The 20,000-nt window shown below is 49.3% G+C and overlaps 2 protein-coding genes across 2 annotated transcripts in view; both read left to right on the top strand.

Moving 5' to 3' along the window:
- Positions 1-12,815, top strand: part of LOC121844084 (serine/threonine-protein kinase SMG1-like) — a 58,962-nt gene extending 46,147 nt beyond the window's left edge. The window contains exons 8-20 of the mRNA XM_042313963.1: positions 1,279-1,351; positions 1,889-1,986; positions 4,476-4,599; positions 4,846-4,901; positions 5,684-5,905; positions 6,266-6,367; positions 7,731-7,757; positions 7,818-8,087; positions 8,790-8,914; positions 9,587-9,748; positions 10,585-10,703; positions 11,984-12,019; positions 12,772-12,815. Coding sequence (XP_042169897.1) covers positions 1,279-1,351; positions 1,889-1,986; positions 4,476-4,599; positions 4,846-4,901; positions 5,684-5,905; positions 6,266-6,367; positions 7,731-7,757; positions 7,818-8,087; positions 8,790-8,914; positions 9,587-9,748; positions 10,585-10,703; positions 11,984-12,019; positions 12,772-12,815 — 1,458 coding nt within the window. The remainder of the gene's footprint in view (positions 1-1,278; positions 1,352-1,888; positions 1,987-4,475; positions 4,600-4,845; positions 4,902-5,683; positions 5,906-6,265; positions 6,368-7,730; positions 7,758-7,817; positions 8,088-8,789; positions 8,915-9,586; positions 9,749-10,584; positions 10,704-11,983; positions 12,020-12,771) is intronic.
- A 1,699-nt stretch (positions 12,816-14,514) lies between these two features.
- LOC121844086 (serine/threonine-protein kinase SMG1-like) overlaps positions 14,515-20,000 on the top strand; it is an 18,793-nt gene continuing 13,307 nt past the window's right edge. Inside the window, exons 1-2 of the mRNA XM_042313965.1 lie at positions 14,515-14,591; positions 18,576-18,824. Of these exons, the coding sequence (XP_042169899.1) occupies positions 14,570-14,591; positions 18,576-18,824 (271 nt within the window). The 5' untranslated portion in view covers positions 14,515-14,569. The remainder of the gene's footprint in view (positions 14,592-18,575; positions 18,825-20,000) is intronic.

Here is a 20,000-nt window from a genome sequence, read left to right as displayed (position 1 = left end):
GTGAGTGGCAACACACACACACCCACACGTCTTCAGCACCAACTCGCTCCCTCTGTCTCTACCTCGTCTCCTACTGCCTGGTTCGCTCCCTCTCTCTCTACCTCGTCTCCTCCTGCCTGGTTCTCTCCCTCTCTCTCTACCTCGTCTCCTACTGCCTGGTTCTCTCCCTCTCTCTCTACCTCGTCTCCTACTGCCTGGCTCGCTCCCTCTCTACCTCGTCTCCTACTGCCTGGTTCTCTCCCTCTCCCTCTACCTCGTCTCCTCCTGCCTGGTTCTCTCCCTCTCTCTACCTCGTCTCCTCCTGCCTGGTTCTCTCTCTCTACCTCGTCTCCTACTGCCTGGTTCTCTCCCTCTGTCTCTACCTCGTCTCCTACTGCCTGGTTCTCTCCTCTCTCACTACCTCGTCTCCTACTGCCTGGTTCTCTCCCTCTACCTCGTCTCCTACTGCCTGGTTCTCTCCCTCTGTCTACCTCGTCTCCTACTGCCTGGTTCTCTCCCTCTGTCTACCTCGTCTCCTACTGCCTGGTTCTCTCCCTCTGTCTACCTCGTCTCCTACTGCCTGGTTCTCTCCCTCTCCCTCTACCTCGTCTCCTACTGCCTGGTTCTCTCCCTCTGTCTCTACCTCGTCTCCTACTGCCTGGTTCTCCCTCTCCCTCTACCTCGTCTCCTACTGCCTGGTTCTCTCCCTCTGTCTCTACCTCGTCTCCTCCTGCCTGGTTCTCTCCCTCTGTCTCTACCTCGTCTCCTCCTGCCTGGTTCTCTCCCTCTGTCTCTACCTCGTCTCCTCCTGCCTGGTTCTCTCCCTCTGTCTCTACCTCGTCTCCTCCTGCCTGGTTCTCTCCCTCTGTCTCTACCTCGTCTCCTCCTGCCTGGTTCTCTCCCTCTGTCTCTACCTCGTCTCCTCCTGCCTGGTTCTCTCCCTCTGTCTCTACCTCGTCTCCTCCTGCCTGGTTCTCTCCCTCTGTCTCTACCTCGTCTCCTCCTGCCTGGTTCTCTCCCTCTGTCTCTACCTCGTCTCCTCCTGCCTGGTTCTCTCCCTCTCTCTCTACCTCGTCTCCTCCTGCCTGGTTCTCTCCCTCTCTGTCTCTACCTCGTCTCCTCCTGCCTGGTTCTCTCTCTCTACCTCGTCTCCTCCTGCCTGGTTCTCTCTCTCTACCTCGTCTCCTCCTGCCTGGTTCTCTCCCTCTCTGTCTCTACCAGCAGGTCTTCTTAATGTCCCCCAGAGTGTCTACAGTGAAGTATGTGTGTTGTGTTGACCTTGCCTGTTGTGTGTGACAGGATACGGTGGATATCTTGGTGGGCTGGCACATTGACCACACACAGAAACAGTCTCTGACTCAGCAGGTCTCAGGTGAGTAGACACACACGTTTTCCATCTTCCTCTTAGTAAAGAATATAATCAGAATTCAGTGGGGTTGGACAGATTTCTGCAAGTCTGTGGTTGACATCAGTGTATGTTTTACACCAGGCTTGTCATGGGGGATCCAATCAGGCCCGCACAGGTGGTTTGAGTTAAACTCCATATAGTTTAAATGGATTAAAACCAAATGGGAACTGATTATGGACCGATATTCATAGTTTATTGGCAGTCAAGGACCATAAAATTCAAAACACTATCAATAGTGGAGTCATTTCCTGGAAATGGACTGCAAGGACATAATAAGTAGAGTGCAGCCATCCGGACATCTCTAAACACCGAATACGGACCCTGGGGCAAAATGAGTTGGACCCTGGGGCAAAATGAGTTGGACCCTGGGGCAAAATGAGTTGGACCCTGGGGCAAAATGAGTTGGACACTGGTCAACTGTTGGACCCTGGGGCAAAATGAGTTGGAACCTCTGGTTTTGTCAACTGTGTGTGTGTGTGTGAACTGTGTGTGTGTGTGCAGGCTGGCTGCAGAGCCTGGAACAGTTCTGGGTAGCAGACCTGACCTTCTCCACCACGCTGTTGGGACAGTTTCTAGAGGACATGGAGGCCTACGCAGAGGTCAGTAACACCACTACACACACACACACACACACACACACACACACACACACACACACACACAATGTGGCCAGTTTATTAGGTACACCTGGTGCCTCCTTTGCCTCCCCAACAGCTAGAATTCTTCTGGGCATGGAAATGTTGCTCAATTGGGATCAAGGGACCTACCGTGTGCCAGTAAAACATTCCCCACACCATTACACCACCACCAGCCTGTACCGTTGGCACCAGGCAGGATGGATCCATGGACTCATGCTTGTCACATCAGGAACCGGGATTGTTGGACCAGGCAATGTTTTTCCTCTCTTCAATTGTCCAGTGTTCGTGTTCCCAATGGAGACACTTCCTTGTTTTTATCTGGCGTGCGTTCTAGACACTGGCGTGCGTTCTAGACACTGGCGTGCGTTCTAGACACTGGCGTGCGTTCTAGACACTGGCGTGCGTGAAAAGCCCAGGAGGGCAGACGTTTCTGAGATACTGGAACGGGCACGCCTGGCACCGGCGATCACACCACGCTCAGTCGCTTAGGTCACTGGTTCTGCCTGTTTTATAACGTTGAAAAGGACAGTAACTGACTGCCTCTGTGTGTTTTATATAACAAGCCACGTCTCACCGTCTGTAGGCACAAACCGGGGGGTGTACCTAATAAACTGGCCATTATGTGTATACACACACACTACGCTATTACATGGATGTCTATGCCGGTGTTCCCCTGTTACAGTAGAACTTCAGCGATACGGACTGACCAGCCATCCAAACTAGCAGTAGAACTTCAGCGATACGGACTGACCAGCCATCCAAACTAGCAGTAGAACTTCAGCGATACGGACTGACCAGCCATCCAAACTAGCAGTAGAACTTCAGCGATACGGACTGACCAGCCATCCAAACTAACAGTGAACTTCAGCCCTGTTAAACTAGTAGAACTTCAGCGATATGGACTGACCAGCCATCCAAACTAGCAGTAGAAGGCTACAGGCAAACATGCAGTATTCATACCCCTTGACTTATTCCACGTACAATAACCCATAATGACAGGGAAAAACATGTTTTTAGAAATGGTTGCAAATGTATTATAAATAACGTAGATATCTCATTTACATAAGTATTCACATCCCGGGTCAATACTTTGTAGAAGCGCCTTTGGCGGCGATTACGGCTGTGAGTCTTTCTGGTTGTGTCTGAATCTGTTGTGAGTCATCCTGGGTGTGTCTGAATCTGTTGTGAGTCATCCTGGGTGTGTCTGAATCTGTTGTGAGTCATCCTGGGTGTGTCTGAATCTGTTGTGAGTCATCCTGGGTGTGTCTGAATCTTGTGTGAGTCATCCTGGGTGTGTCTGAATCTGCTGGAGTCATCCTGGGTGTGTCTGAATCTGCTGGGAGTCATCCTGGGTGTGTCTGAATCTGTTGTGAGTCATCCTGGGTGTGTCTGAATCTGTTGTGAGTCATCCTGGGTGTGTCTGAATCTGCTGGGAGTCATCCTGGGTGTGTCTGAATCTGTTGTGAGTCATCCTGGGTGTGTCTGAATCTGCTGTGAGTCATCCTGGGTGTGTCTGAATCTGTGGTGAGTCATCCTGGGTGTGTCTGAATCTGTTGGAGTCATCCTGGGTGTGTCTGAATCTGTTGTGAGTCATCCTGGGTGTGTCTGAATCTGCTGTGAGTCATCCTGGGTGTGTCTGAATCTGTTGTGAGTCATCCTGGGTGTGTCTGAATCTGTTGGAGTCATCCTGGGTGTGTCTGAATCTGTTGTGAGTCATCCTGGGTGTGTCTGAATCTGCTGTGAGTCATCCTGGGTGTGTCTGAATCAGCTGTGAGTCATCCTGGGTGTCTGAATCGGGGTCTTGTGAGTCATCCTGGGTGTCTGAATCGCTGTGAGTCATCCTGGGTGTGTCTGAATCAGCTGGGAGTCATCCTGGGTGTGTCTGAATCAGCTGGGAGTCATCCTGGGTGTGTCTGAATCAGCTGGGAGTCATCCTGGGTGTGTCTGAATCAGCTGGGAGTCATCCTGGGTGTGTCTGAATCAGCTGGGAGTCATCCTGGGTGTGTCTGAATCAGCTGGGAGTCATCCTGGGTGTGTCTGAATCAGCTGGGAGTCATCCTGGGTGTGTCTGAATCAGCTGGGAGTCATCCTGGGTGTGTCTGAATCAGCTGGGAGTCATCCTGGGTGTGTCAATCAGCTGGGAGTCATCCTGGGTGTGTCTGAATCAGCTGGGAGTCATCCTGGGTGTGTCTGAATCAGCTGGGAGTCATCCTGAATAAGTCTGGGGTGTCTGAATCAGCTGGGAGTCATCCTGGGTGTGTCTGAATCAGCTGGGAGTCATCCTGGGTGTGTCACCACAACATGTAGAGTCTAGGGGTTTAAGTCTAGGGGTCTGAATACAGTCTGTGTTTCAGTGGAACATGTTGGTGTCGCTGAATCCTGTTGTATTAACATTACATTTGAAATGTCATGAACAAATCTATAGACTTCCTGTCCCACGTTGTCTCCAGGACCTGGGTCACGGGGTTCTGGCGAGGCGGTCGACATGTAGACATCCCTCTCCCACGGTGTCTCTGCCCAAACTGGCCGCTCTGCTGAGGGTGTTCAGCACCGTGGTGCAACTGCATCGGATAAGTTAGGGGTCCGCCCATCATACACTGTTTCATGTAAGGAACATGGCATACGTGTCTGACATCACACAGGCATACGTATTAACATGTACATTTGAAATACGTCTCTGATGTACAGAGAGACACACACACACACCTGTCACCATCACACAGGCATACGTCTCTGATGTACAGGACCTGGGTCACACAGGTATACGGTTCTGATGTACAGAGAGACACACACACACATCACACATCACCCATCACACAGGCATACGTCTCTGCCCAAACAGACACACACCCATCACACAGGCATACGTCTCTGATGTAAGGAGAGAGACACACACACACCCCATCACACAGGTATACGGCTCTGATGTACAGAGAGAGACACACACACATCACACACACCCATCACACAGGCATACGTCTCTGACGTAAGGAGAGACACACACACACACCCCCATCACACAGGCATACGTCTCTGATGTACAGAGAGACACACACACACACACACCACATCACACAGGCATACGTCTCTGATGTAAGGAGAGACACACACACCCATCACACAGGCATACGTCTCTGTACGGAGGAGAGACACACACACACACCACATCACACAGGCATACGTCTCTGATGTAAGGAGAGAGACACACACACACACACACACACACACACACACACACATCACAGGCATATCTCTGTAAGGCGAGATAGGTAGGAAGACACACAGACTCTCGTAATTAACCAGGCATATGTCACAGATATCATTTGTTCCCAACACAACCTTACATCCTCCCTCTCTCCTTACTCCCTCTCTCCTTACTCCCTCTCTCCTTACTCCCTCTCTCCTTACTCCCTCTCTCCTTACTCCCTCTCTCCTTACTCCCTCTCTCCTTACTCCCTCTCCTTACTCCTTTCTCCCTCCCTCTCCTTACTCCCTCTCTCCTTACTCCCTCTCTCCTTACTCCCTCTCCTTACTCTCCTTACCTCCCCTCTCTACTCCCTCTCTCCTTCCTCCCTCTTTCCTTCCTCCCTCTTTCCTTCCTCCCTCTCTCCTTCCCCTCCTTTCCTCCTTCCTCTCTCTCCTTCCTCCCTTTCTCCAGGTTTTGAACCGGGTGTTGGCGTGCGTGTCGACGGCCAAGCAGGTGTTGTTCTCTGAGCCGGTGTTGACGGCGGGGAACGAGTGTGTGTGTGTCCTGCTGGTGAGCTTGGAGCCGTCCGCACAGCTGACCGACGCCGTCATCACCTACGGTCTGGACCAGCTGGATGCCTGCCGGGCCTGTGGCCCAGAGTACAGTCTGGCCGTCCTCAGCCTCATCACGTTGGTAAGAACTGGTTCTAATACTGGTTTGCATACGCCTGAGGACTGGTTTTATATGGCCGAGGACTGTTTTTATACCGCCCGAGGACTGTTTTTTATTTTTTTATATACAGGTGAGAACTGGTTTAAACCGGTTACGAAGAATGTTTCCTCAAACAGCAAATTTCAGGTCTTGTGAGCAGAAACTTGAATGTTGCGTCAATATAGGCCTACATTCTGAAAAATGTTGACAATTGTATGAATGTCTGCCCGAATGCAGAGAACTGGTTGGTCATTCAACGCGTTGCCTCTCCTTCTAATAATAACCCCATATTAATTATCTGCTCCTAAAGGTCTCTTCTCTCTCTCTCTCTGTGTGTTGTAGATTGTGGACCAGATCAACACTAAGCTCCCAGCGTGGTTTGTGGAGAAGCTGCTGGCTCCGACATCACAGCTCCTGGAGCTACGCTTCAACAGGGACAGAGAGGTGGGTTTGTTTGTCAGGGGTGTGACAAATGGAAACACGTTCTTATCGTTTTAACTGAAAACGGCATTTTAAAAAATTAAGAAAAATGTGTAGTAGTGTGACCTATGGGGCCAATGAAGTTCCATCTACCACCGCCATAGGCTGAATCTCAAACCCAACACTTGGGCCCTAAGCCCTTTATCGAGTGGCCACTTGCTGTTGTGTTCGATTAGTGATCATTTGAGTCTGCAACAGTTTTGCCCCAAAGGAGCATTGAGACGATGCACACTGTTACAGAGATGTAATGTTAGCTAGCTAAGGATGTTGGGCTCTGATAAACACAGATGTAATGTTAGCTAGCTAAGGATGTTGGGTTCTGATAAACACAGATGTAATGTTAGCTAGCTAAGGATGTTGGGTTCTGATAAACAGAGATATGTAATGTTAGCTAGCTAAGGATGTTGGGCTCTGATAAACACAGAGATGTAATGTTAGCTAGCTAAGGATGTTGGGTTCTGATAAACAGAGATGTAATGTTAGCTAGCTAAGGATGTTGGGCTCTGATAAACACAGAGATGTAATGTTAGCTAGCTAAGGATGTTGGGTTCTGATAAACACAGATGTAATGTTAGCTAGCTAAGGATGTTGGGTTCTGATTAACAGAGATGTAATGTTAGCTAGCTAAGGATGTTGGGCTCTGATAAACACAGAGATGTAATGTTAGCTAGCTAAGGATGTTGGGTTCTGATAAACACAGATGTAATGTTAGCTAGCTAAGGATGTTGGGCTCTGATAAACACAGAGATGTAATGTTAGCTAGCTAAGGATGTTGGGCTCTGATAAACACAGATGTAATGTTAGCTAGCTAAGGATGTTGGGTTCTGATAAACACAGATGTAATGTTAGCTAGCTAAGGATGTTGGGTTCTGATAAACAGAGAGATGTAATGTTAGCTAGCTAAGGATGTTGGGCTCTGATAAACACAGATGTAATGTTAGCTAGCTAAGGATGTTGGGTTCTGATAAACAGAGAGATGTAATGTTAGCTAGCTAAGGATGTTGGGCTCTGATAAACACAGAGATGTAATGTTAGCTAGCTAAGGATGTTGGGTTCTGATAAACACAGATGTAATGTTAGCTAGCTAAGGATAAGGATGTTGGGTAATGTTAGCTAGCTAAGGATGTTGGGTTCTGATAAACACAGATGTAATGTTAGCTAGCTAAGGATGTTGGGCTCTGATAAACACAGAGATGTAATGTTAGCTAGCTAAGGATGTTGGGCTCTGATAAACACAGATGTAATGTTAGCTAGCTAAGGATGTTGGGTTCTGATAAACACAGATGTAATGTTAGCTAGCTAAGGATGTTGGGCTCTCTCTCTCCAGGTGATGTCAGCAGCCCTGGGTGTTTCTGTCTGTATCTCTTCACTGACCCCCTCTGCTTTTCTCCAGGTGATGTCCTGGGTGTGTAAGTCTGTTTTGAGCCTGAAGAACATCCCCATTCTGGAAGCAGCATATAAACTGGTTTTGGGAGAGATGGCCTGTGCCCTGTCCAGCCTTCTGGCACCCCTGGGCCTCTCCCCGACCCCTGGTACCCCCTCCCCGACCCCTCCACCCTTTCCCGGCATCCAGCACCCTGTCTTCGCCGCCCTCACCCTCACCCCAGAGAGGGCAGAGTTCACCCTCATCTTCAACCTGTCAGCCCTCACCACCATCGGCAACACCAAGAACTCACTCATAGGGGTATGTTGGATTACCACACACACACACACACACACACACACATATTTCTGGCCCAAATACCGAGAACTCACTCATAGGGGTATGTTACATAACACACACACTGCACTACCATCAGCAACACCAAGTAACATGACTGAACTATAACTTAAAATGTACCTCTGGCTTGTCTACCATCTGCCCCCCCTCCCTCTCTCTCTGCCAAGTAACATGACTGCCCCCCCTCCCTCTCTCTATAACTCTCCCATCCCTCTGCCCCTCTCCCTCTGCCTCTGGCTTCTGCCCCCCTCCCTCTGCCCCCCCTCCCTCTCCTCTCTCTCTCTCTCCCTCTGCCCCCCTCTGCCTCTCTCTGCCCCCTCTCCCTCTGCCCTCTGCCCCCTCTCCCTCTGCCCCCCCCCCTCTCTCTCTGCCTCTCCCATCCCTCTGCCCCCCTCCCCTGCCCCCCCTCTCCCTCTGCCCCCTCTCCCTCTGCCCCCCTCTCCCTCTCTCTCTGCCTCTCCCATCCCTCTGCCCCTCTCCCTCCCCCCTCTCCCTCTGCCCCCCCCTCCCTCTCCCTCTGCCCCTCTGCCTCTCCCTCTGCCCCCCATCTCCCTCTGCCCCTCTGTTGGTCCCTCTGCCCTGGCCCTCTGCCCCCTCTGCCCCCTCTGCCCCTCTGCCTCTCCCTCTGCCCCCACTGTACCCTCTGCCCCCCACTCCACCCTGTAGATGTGGGCTCTGTCTCCTACGGTGTTTGCGTTGTTGAGTCAGAACCTGATGTTGGTCCATTCTGACCTGGCCGTCTACCACCCTACCACCCTGCTGTTATATACCCTGTACTCACACTGTACCAGGTAACACGCACTACCACCCTGCTGTTATATACCCTGTACTCACACTGTACCAGGTAACACGCACTACCACCCTGCTGTTATATACCCTGTACTCACACTGTACCAGGTAACACACACTACCACCCTGCTGTTATATACCCTGTACTCACACTGTACCAGGTAACACACACTACCACCCTGCTGTTATATACCCTGTACTCACACTGTACCAGGTAACACACACTACCACCCTGCTGTTATATACCCTGTACTCACACTGTACCAGGTAACACACACTACCACCCTGCTGTTATATACCCTGTACTCACACTGTACCAGGTAACACACACTACCACCCTGCTGTTATATACCCTGTACTCACACTGTACCAGGTAACACACACTACCACCCTGCTGTTATATACCCTGTACTCACACTGTACCAGGTAACACACACTACCACCCTGCTGTTATATACCCTGTACTCACACTGTACCAGGTAACACACACTACCACCCTGCTGTTATATACCCTGTACTCACACTGTACCAGGTAACCACACTACCACCCTGCTGTTATATACCCTGTACTCACACTGTACCACAAAACTTCAATCTTTTTTTAAACAGTTCACCACATTCTGTTGTCTTCTTTCAATCCTCTCTCTCTCTCGCTCTCCCCCTCTGTTTTTCAGACATGATCACTTCATCTCGTCCAGCCTGTCCTCCTCCTCCCCTTCTCTCTTTGACGGGGCGGTCATCAGCACGGTAACCACGGCAACCAGGAAACACTTCAGCACCCTGCTGTCCCTGCTGGGAGCCCTGCTGAGGAAGGAGCAGCTCTACACTGAGGCCAGGTACACACGCTATACATGTCACACACACACACACAGGTGTAGTTGAACGATAACTGTGGGTGGAATTATTGTCATCAAAAGGAGACATTTTTTTACATTTCTTCAAAACCATCCAACTTGTATTATTTAATTAGTGCAGTAATGGAGCTTGTCAGCGACCCTGGATGTTTCGAGATGTTTCGAGCATTTTATAGCAAAGTTCATCCTCCGGGATGTTCATGACAAACAACAGATGTATGGAATGGGTTAGGATTCATATATAAAAGATACTAATAATTCACAGCAGACAGTATCTGCTGTAAAGACTGTCCTCATTGTGTAGAGACCAGGGTCTGGCCCCTCAACTCTATACTGGAGCCATGTCCCCCTGGGGGACCCCAACTCTGTACTGGAGCCATGTCCCCCTGGGGGACCCCAACTCTGGAGCCATGTCCCCCTGGGGGACCCCAACTCTGTACTGGAGCCATGTCCCCCTGGGGGACCCCAACTCTGTACTGGAGCCATGTCCCCCTGGGGGACACCAACTCTGTACTGGAGCCATGTCCCCCTGGGGGACCCCAACTCCGTACTGGAGCCATGTCCACCCCAGTACAGAAACATTACCTCAGGCTCTGGAATGTGGTATCACCCAAAGACATGGTCAATCTCCTGTCAGTGTTATAACCTCCCAGAGGCCCATCCTCCATAGAACACACACAGATGAACATGTTCTCAGGACCCTCTGTTCTGTTGCGTAAAACAACCATTTGATGCTATGACCGTATTATCACACAATCTTGTCATTTCTCCACCATATAACCTAACCTAGTGTGTGTGTGTGTGTCTACTCCAAACAGGAAGCTGTTGTTGACGTGGTCTCTGGAGATGTGCCTGATGATGAAGAGGTCTGATACCTACACCCCTCTCTTCTCCCTGCCCTCCTTCCACAAGTTCTGCAAGGGTCTGCTCCACAACGGTAAATACTGTTTATCTATAGAGAGGGTCTGTTCCACAACGGGAAATACTGTTTATCTATAGAGAGGGTCTGTTCCACAACGGGAAATACTGTTTATCTATAGAGAGGGTCTGTTCCACAACGGGAAATACTGTTTATCTATAGAGAGGGTCTGTTCCACAACGGGAAATACTATATCTATAGAGAGGGTCTGTTCCACAATGGTAAATACTGTATCTATAGAGAGGGTCTGTTCCACAACGGGAAATACTGTATCTATAGAGAGGGTCTGTTCCACAACAGTAAATACTGTTTATCTATAGAGAGGGTCTGTTCCACAACGGTAAATACTGTTTATCTATAGAGAGGGTCTGTTCCACAACGGTAAATACTGTTTATCTATAGAGAGGGTCTGTTCCACAACGGTAAATACTGTTTATCTATAGAGAGGGTCTGTTCCACAATGGTAAATACTGTTTATCTATAGAGAGGGTCTGTTCCATCACAAATACTGTTTATCTTAGAGGGGTTGTAAAAATCAACTTAAATACCCAGGTGTTCTATAGAAGGGTCTGTTCCACAACGAAATATGTTTATCTATAGGGGGTCTGTTCCAACCAGGATTTTCAAAACACTGCAGGAATCTATTGAGAGGGTCTGTTCCACTCTAAATACTGTTTATCTATAGGTCTGTTCAGCCCTGAATGAGGACTGTCATCTGCCTGCAGACCTGTTCCTTCAGGTCATCTGTTTATCTATAGAGAGCTGTTCCAGAGGTAAATACTGTGGATCTAGACAGACTGTTCCACAGACAGAAATACTGATCTATAGAGACAGACAGACAGACAGAAATACTGTTTATCTATACAGAGGTCTGTTCCACAGACAGACAGACTGTTTATCTATAGAGACACTGTTCCCTTATACAAATAGACTATACAGACCCTTTCACACAGAAATAGTTTATCTAGACCCTGTTCCACAGACAGACAGACTGTTTATACTATAGACAGACAGACTGTTCACACAGAAACAGACAGACAGACTGACAGACAGACTGTTTATCACACAGAAACAGACAGACAGAAAGACAGACTAGACCCCTTAATAATCACAAACAGACAGACAGACAGAAAAGATCAACTTATACACACCAAACAGACAGACAGACAGACAGAAAGATTCCTCCTGATTCTGGGGAGTCTTCACAAACAGGACAGACAGACAGACAGACAGACCCCTTATCAGACACAGACAGACAGACAGACCGTTTGTTGACTCTGCTCTCTGTCGGTCTGCAGCCCTGAATGAGGACCCAGTCATCTGCCTGCAGACCTGCAGACAGACAGACAGACATCTCCTCCTCACTCACACACAGAGCTGCTGCAGACAGACAGACAGACAGACAGACAGACACACAGACAACAGACAGACAGACAGACAGACAGACAGACAGACAGACACACAGAAACAGACAGACAGACAGACAGACAGACAGACCCCTTATACACACAAACAGACAGACAGACAGACAGACCCCTTATACACACAGACAGACAGACAGACAGACAAACACACCCCTTATACACACACAAACAGACAGACAGACAGACAGACCCCTTATACACACACAAACACACACACACACACCAGAACAACCCCTTCTACAACACAAACAGACACACCCACACCTACAAACACACACACACACACACAGACACAGACACACACCTAAAACAACCCCTTCTACACACAAAACACACACACACACACAGACAACAACAACCCAACCCCTTCTACACACACAAACACACACACACACACCTAAAGACAACCCCTTCTACACACACAAACAACACACACACACACACTTCTAAAACAACCCCTTCACACACACAAACACACACACACACAGAACAACAGACAGACACACAAACACACCTAAAACAACCCCTTCTACACACAAACACACACACACACACACACACAGACAGACACAGACACACACACACACCTAAAACAACCCCTTCTACACAAAAGCATCAACCCAAACGTGTGTATAACGTTGTGTCTGTCCTGTGCCTCCCAGGTGTGTGGATGTGTGTCGTGTCCAGCTGGTGCACTCTGCGGTGAGGGTGAGGCAGGCACACACACAGCTGCTGAAACAACCCCTGGATGACACTCAGGTCAGCACACAACACAGACCGAACACTCTCCACACCTCAATTACTGACTGGGACCCTTCTACACACAAACACACACACACACACACACTGCTCTGAGGCCGGGGACCCTGTCGGTGACTGACTGCTCTGAGACAGACACACACTGCTAAAACAACCCCTTCTACACACAAACACACACACACACACACACTGGCTGCTCTAAGACACACACACACACCCTAAACAACCCCTGCTCTACACAAAAGCATCAACCCAAACGTGTCGGTGACTGGCTGCTCCCAGGTGTGTGGATGGCTGCTCTAAGGCGGGGACCAGTGGTGCACTCTGCGGTGAGGGTGAGGCTCTAAGGCCGGCCTGCTGGGACAATCCTCTGGACGTGACACTCGGTGACTGGCTGACTAACACCTCCTCTTTCCTCAATCTGACTGACTGACTGCTCTAAGGCCGGGACCCTGTCGGTGACTGACTGCTCTAAGGCCGGGGACCCTGTCGGTGACTGACTGCTCTAAGGCCGGGACCCTGTCGGTGACTGACTGCTCTGAGGCCGGGGGACCCTGTCGGTGACTGGCTGCTCTAAGGCCGGGACCCTGTCGGTGACTGGCTGCTCTAAGGCCGGGACCCTGTCGGTGACTGCTCTGGCCCTGCTGACTGAAGCTCTAAGGGGGACCCTGTCGGTGACTGGCTGCTCTAAGGCCTGGGTGACCCTGTCGGTGACTGACTGCTCTGAGGCCGGGACCCTGTCGGTGACTGACTGCTCTGAGGCCGGGACCCTGTCGGTGACTGACTGCTCTGAGGCCTGGGACCCTGTCGGTGACTGACTGCTCTAAGGCCTGGACCCTGTCGGTGACTGACTGCTCTGAGGCCGGGACCCTGTCGGTGACTGACTGCTCTGAGGCCGGGGACCCTGTCGGTGACTGACTGCTCTGAGGCCGGGACCCTGTCGGTGACTGACTGCTCTGAGGCCGGGGACCCTGTCGGTGACTGACTGCTCTGAGGCCGGGGACCCTGTCGGTGACTGACTGCTCTGAGGCCGGGGACCCTGTCGGTGACTGACTGCTCTGAGGCCGGGGACCCTGTCGGTGACTGACTGCTCTGAGGCCGGGGACCCTGTCGGTGACTGACTGCTCTGAGGCCGGGGACCCTGTCGGTGACTGACTGCTCTGAGGCCGGGGACCCTGTCGGTGACTGACTGCTCTGAGGCCGGGGACCCTGTCGGTGACTGACTGCTCTGAGGCCGGGGACCCTGTCGGTGACTGACTGCTCTGAGGCCGGGGACCCTGTCGGTGACTGACTGCTCTGAGGCCGGGGACCCTGTCGGTGACTGACTGCTCTGAGGCCGGGGACCCTGTCGGTGACTGACTGCTCTGAGGCCGGGGACCCTGTCGGTGACTGACTGCTCTGAGGCCGGGACCCTGTCGGTGACTGACTGCTCTGAGGCCCGGGACCCTGTCGGTGACTGACTGCTCTGAGGCCCGGGACCCTGTCGGTGACTGACTGTACACTGAGAATACCAAACACTATGAACACCTTCCTCATACTGTCTTTATCTATCTGTGTGACCTTAATGTGTCTACCTCCCTGCAGTAACCACAGCCACCCAGAGATAGAGGAGATCTCCTTGGTGGTCCGTCGTCACATGAGCCGCCCCCAGCAGCACCTTTCACCCCCAGGACTTCAGTGACCTCATCAGCTTCATCCTCTATGGCAGCCAGCACCGCGGAGGGTAGGCTACCTGGCTCTGTTGGGGGGGGTCCTTCTGCTCACGTGTGTCGTGGGTCCCGTGTGCCTCAGTTGGTAGAGCATGGGGCTTATTCTTATTTTTATCTTTACCTTTATTTAACTAGGCAAGTCAGTTAAGAACAAATTCCTATTTTCAATGACTGCCTAGGAACAGTGGGTTAATTGCCTTGTTCAGAGGCAGAACGACAGATTTGTACCTTGTCAGCTCGAGGGGTTGAACTTGCAACCTTCCGGTTACTAGTCCAACGCTCTAAGGGGAAGGGGAAACTATGAAAATATAATCTCTACTGATGCAATCACTACTGTACTGTAATACATAAGAGAGTCTGATAAATGACAATGTTAATGTGTGTATCATCTGCTAACCTGTGTGTGTGGATATATGCTAACCTGTGTGTGTGGATATATGCTAACCTGTGTGTGTGTGGATATATGCTAACCTGTGTGTGTGTGGATATATGCTAACCTGTGTGTGTGTGTGGATATATGCTAACCTGTGTGTGTGTGGATATATGCTAACCTGTGTGTGTGTGGATATATGCTAACCTGTGTGTGTGTGTGATATATGCTAACCTGTGTGTGTGTGTGATATATGCTAACCTGTGTGTGTGTGTGGATATATGCTAACCTGTGTGTGGATGTGTGTGGATATATGCTAACCTGTGTGTGTGTGTGTGGATATATATGCTAACCTGTGTGTGTGTGTGTGGATATATGCTAACCTGTGTGTGTGTGTGTGTGTGATATATGCTAACCTGTGTGTGTGTGTGTGTATATGTGTAACCTGTGTGTGTGTGGATATATGTAACCTGTGTGTGTGGATATATGCTAACCTGTGTGTGTGTGGATATATGCTAACCTGTGTGTGTGTGGATATATGCTAACCTGTGTGTGTGTGTGGTGGATATATGCTAACCTGTGTGTGGATATATGCTAACCTGTGTGTGTGTGTGTGTGTGTGGATATATGCTAACCTGTGTGTGTGTGTGTGTGTGGATATATGCTAACCTGTGTGTGTGTGTGTGTGTGGATATATGCTAACCTGTGTGTGTGGATATATGCTAACCTGTGTGTGTGTGTGTGATATATGCTAACCTGTGTGTGTGTGTGGATAGATGCTAACCTGTGTGTGTGTGTGTGGATATATGCTAACCTGTGTGTGTGTGTGTGTGATATATGCTAACCTGTGTGTGTGTGTGTGTGTGTGTGGATATATGCTAACCTGTGTGTGTGTGTGTGTGTGGATATATGCTAACCTGTGTGTGTGTGTGTGATATATGCTAACCTGTGTGTGTGTGTGGATATATGCTAACCTGTGTGTGTGTGTGGATATATGCTAACCTGTGTGTGTGTGATAGATGCTAACCTGTGTGTGTGTGGATATATGCTAACCTGTGTGTGTGTGGATATATGCTAACCTGTGTGTGTGGATATATGCTAACCTGTGTGTGTGGATATATGCTAACCTGTGTGTGTGTGTGATATATGCTAACCTGTGTGTGTGTGTGGATATATGCTAACCTGTGTGTGTGTGTGTGGATATATGCTAACCTGTGTGTGTGTGTGGATATATGCTAACCTGTGTGTGTGTGTGTGATATATGCTAACCTGTGTGTGTGGATATATGCTAACCTGTGTGTGTGGTGGATATATGCTAACCTGTGTGTGTGTGTGGATATATGCTAACCTGTGTGTGTGTGTGTGTGTGTGGATATATGCTAACCTGTGTGTGTGTGTGTGTGTGGATATATGCTAACCTGTGTGTGTGTGTGTGTGTGGGATATATGCTAACCTGTGTGTGTGTGTGTGGATATATGCTAACCTGTGTGTGTGTGTGGATATATGCTAACCTGTGTGTGTGTGTGTGTGTGTGGATGTGCTAACCTGTGGATATATGCTAAGTGTGTGTGTGTGGATATATGCTAACCTGTGTGTGTGTGTGTGTGTGTGATATATGCTAACCTGTGTGTGTGTGTGTGATATATGCTAACCTGTGTGTGTGTGTGATATATGCTAACCTGTGTGTGTGTGTGGATATATGCTAACCTGTGTGTGTGTGTGTGGATATATGCTAACCTGTGTGTGTGTGTGGATATATGCTAACCTGTGTGTGTGTGTGTGGATATATGCTAACCTGTGTGTGTGTGTGTGTGTGTGTGTGTGGATATATGCTAACCTGTGTGTGTGTGTGATATATGCTAACCTGTGTGTGTGTGTGATATATGCTAACCTGTGTGTGTGTGTGTGTGTGGATATATGCTAACCTGTGTGTGTGTGTGTGTGTGTGGATATATGCTAACCTGTGTGTGTGTGTGTGGATATATGCTAACCTGTGTGTGTGTGTGGATATATGCTAACCTGTGTGTGTGGATATATGCTAACCTGTGTGTGTGGATATATGCTAACCTGTGTGTGTGTGTGTGGATATATGCTAACCTGTGTGTGTGTGTGTGTGGATATATGCTAACCTGTGTGTGTGTGTGTGTGTGTGTGTGGATATATGCTAACCTGTGTGTGTGTGTGTGTGCTAACCTGGATATATGCTAACCTGTGTGTGTGTGGATATATGCTAACCTGTGTGTGTGTGATATATGCTAACCTGTGTGTGTGTGTGTGGATATATGCTAACCTGTGTGTGTGTGTGTGGATATATGCTAACCTGTGTGTGTGTGTGTGGATATATGCTAACCTGTGTGTGTGGATATATGCTAACCTGTGTGTGTGTGTGGATATATGCTAACCTGTGTGTGTGTGTGTGTGATATATGCTAACCTGTGTGTGTGTGTGTGGATATATGCTAACCTGTGTGTGTGTGTGTGGATATATGCTAACCTGTGTGTGTGTGGATATATGCTAACCTGTGTGTGTGGTGGATATATGCTAACCTGTGTGTGTGGATATATGCTAACCGTGTGTGTGTGTGTGTGTGGATATATGCTAACCTGTGTGTGTGTGTGTGGATATATGCTAACCTGTGTGTGTGTGTGTGGATATATGCTAACCTGTGTGTGTGTGTGGATATATGCTAACCTGTGTGTGTGGATATATGCTAACCTGTGTGTGTGGATATATGCTAACCTGTGTGTGTGTGTGTGTGGATATATGCTAACCTGTGTGTGTGGATGTGTGTGTGGATATATGCTAACCTGTGTGTGTGTGTGTGTGATATATGCTAACCTGTGTGTGTGTGTGTGTGTGTGGATATATGCTAACCTGTGTGTGTGTGTGTGTGTGTGTGGATATATGCTAACCTGTGTGTGTGTGATATATGCTAACCTGTGTGTGTGGATATATGTGTGTGTGTGTGATATATGCTAACCTGTGTGTGTGGATATATGCTAACCTGTGTGTGTGGATATATGCTAACCTGTGTGTGTGTGGTGTGTGGATATATGCTAACCTGTGTGTGTGGATGTGTGTGTGTGGATATATGCTAACCTGTGTGTGTGGATATATGCTAACCTGTGTGTGTGTGTGTGGATATATGCTAACCTGTGTGTGTGTGGATATATGCTAACCTGTGTGTGTGGATATATGCTAACCTGTGTGTGTGTGATATATGCTAACCTGTGTGTGTGTGGATATATGCTAACCTGTGTGTGTGTGGATATATGCTAACCTGTGTGTGTGTGTGTGTGTGGATATATGCTAACCTGTGTGTGTGTGTGTGTGTGTGTGTATATGCTAACCTGTGTGTGTGTGTATATGCTAACCTGTGTGTGTGGATATATGCTAACCTGTGTGTGTGTGGATATATGCTAACCTGTGTGTGTGTGGATATATGCTAACCTGTGTGTGTGTGATATATGCTAACCTGTGTGTGTGTGTGTGTGGATATATGCTAACCTGTGTGTGTGTGTGTGTGGATATATGCTAACCTGTGTGTGTGTGGATATATGCTAACCTGTGTGTGTGTGTGGATATATGCTAACGTGTGTTTTATCTGTTCACCTGTGTGTTCCTACAGTAAAGAACCGTGGCTGGAGCGTCTGTACCACAGCTGTCAGCGTCTGGAGAAGCGCGAGGGTGTCTCGTCAGGTCGTGAAGGGGGTGTGCGTCTCCGGTGCGGGTGGCGGTGTGTGTGTACCGCGTGTTCTGCTGAAGACGGAGGCCGTGCTGTGGCAGTGGGCGGTGTGGGAGGCAGCTCAGTTCACAGTGTTGTCTAAACTCCGTACCCCGCTGGGACGGGCACAGGACACCTTCCAGACCATAGAGGGTATGGGCTGTTATACACACACACACACACACACACTAAAACACACACTAAAACACACTAAAACACACACTAAAACACACTAAAACACACTAAAACACACACAAAACACACAAAACACACTAAAACACAAAACACACACACACTAAAACACACAAAACACACACACACTAAAACACACTAAAACACACACACACTAAAACACACACACACTAAAACACACACACACACTAAAACACACACAAAACACACACACACACACACTAAACACACACACAAAACACACACACACACACACACACACTAAAACACACACACACACACTAAAACACTAAAACACACACACACACACACACACTAAAACACACACACACTCAGTCCAGAGTTTTGTAGCTCCGCCCCTGTAGCTACACCCCTGTAGCTCCGCCCCTGTAGCTCCGCCCCTGTACTCCGCCCCTGTAGCTCCGCCCCTGTAGCTCCGCCCCTGTAGCTCCGCCCCTGTAGCTCCGCCCCCCTCCCCCCCTGTAACTCCTCCCCCCCTGTAACTCCTCCCCTGTAGCTCTCCCCTGTAACTCCTCCCCTGTAGCTCCTCCCCCTGTAGCTCCTCCCCCCCTGTAACTCCTCCCCTGTAGCTCCTCCCCTGTAACTCCTCCCCTGTAACTCCTCCCCTGTACTCCTCCCCTGTAACTCCTCCCCTGTAACTCCTCCCCTGTAACTCCTCCCCTGTAACTCCTCCCCTGTAACTGCCATGTCCTGCCAGTTAAACCAGGGGTGTCAAACTCATTTTCCCTGTGAGCCACATTTACTTTTCAGCAAGTTCCGGAGGGCCGCACTGAAAATGTTATTTCTTTCACTGTCAAAATGGTTTTGGGAATTTCCGATGCTCCCTGACTGTCTAGCTTTCAGATCGGTAATAATTCTGTTAGCCAGCTGGACACAGTCATGAAACTGTACCAAATGCAGGTCCATTATCATTTCTACACAGTTTCCATTTGGTTTGAGTCATTTGAAAGTATATTGAGCCCCCTATTCCATCAATACACATTCTGGATTTACATGTTGCCTCTTTCAAGAACATATCCTTCCCTCTCTCCCTCTTCTCCCCTCCCTCCTCCCTCCCTCTCCTCCCCTCTCCTCCCTCTCTCCTCCCCTCTTCCCTCCCTCCCTCTCTCCTCCCTC

Source organism: Oncorhynchus tshawytscha, unplaced genomic scaffold (genome assembly GCF_018296145.1).
Source record: "Oncorhynchus tshawytscha isolate Ot180627B unplaced genomic scaffold, Otsh_v2.0 Un_contig_4669_pilon_pilon, whole genome shotgun sequence".
Taxonomy (NCBI): Eukaryota; Metazoa; Chordata; class Actinopteri; order Salmoniformes; family Salmonidae; genus Oncorhynchus; species Oncorhynchus tshawytscha.
The sequence above is the reverse complement of the archived record's forward strand: the minus strand, read 5'-3'. Positions and strand labels throughout refer to the sequence as shown.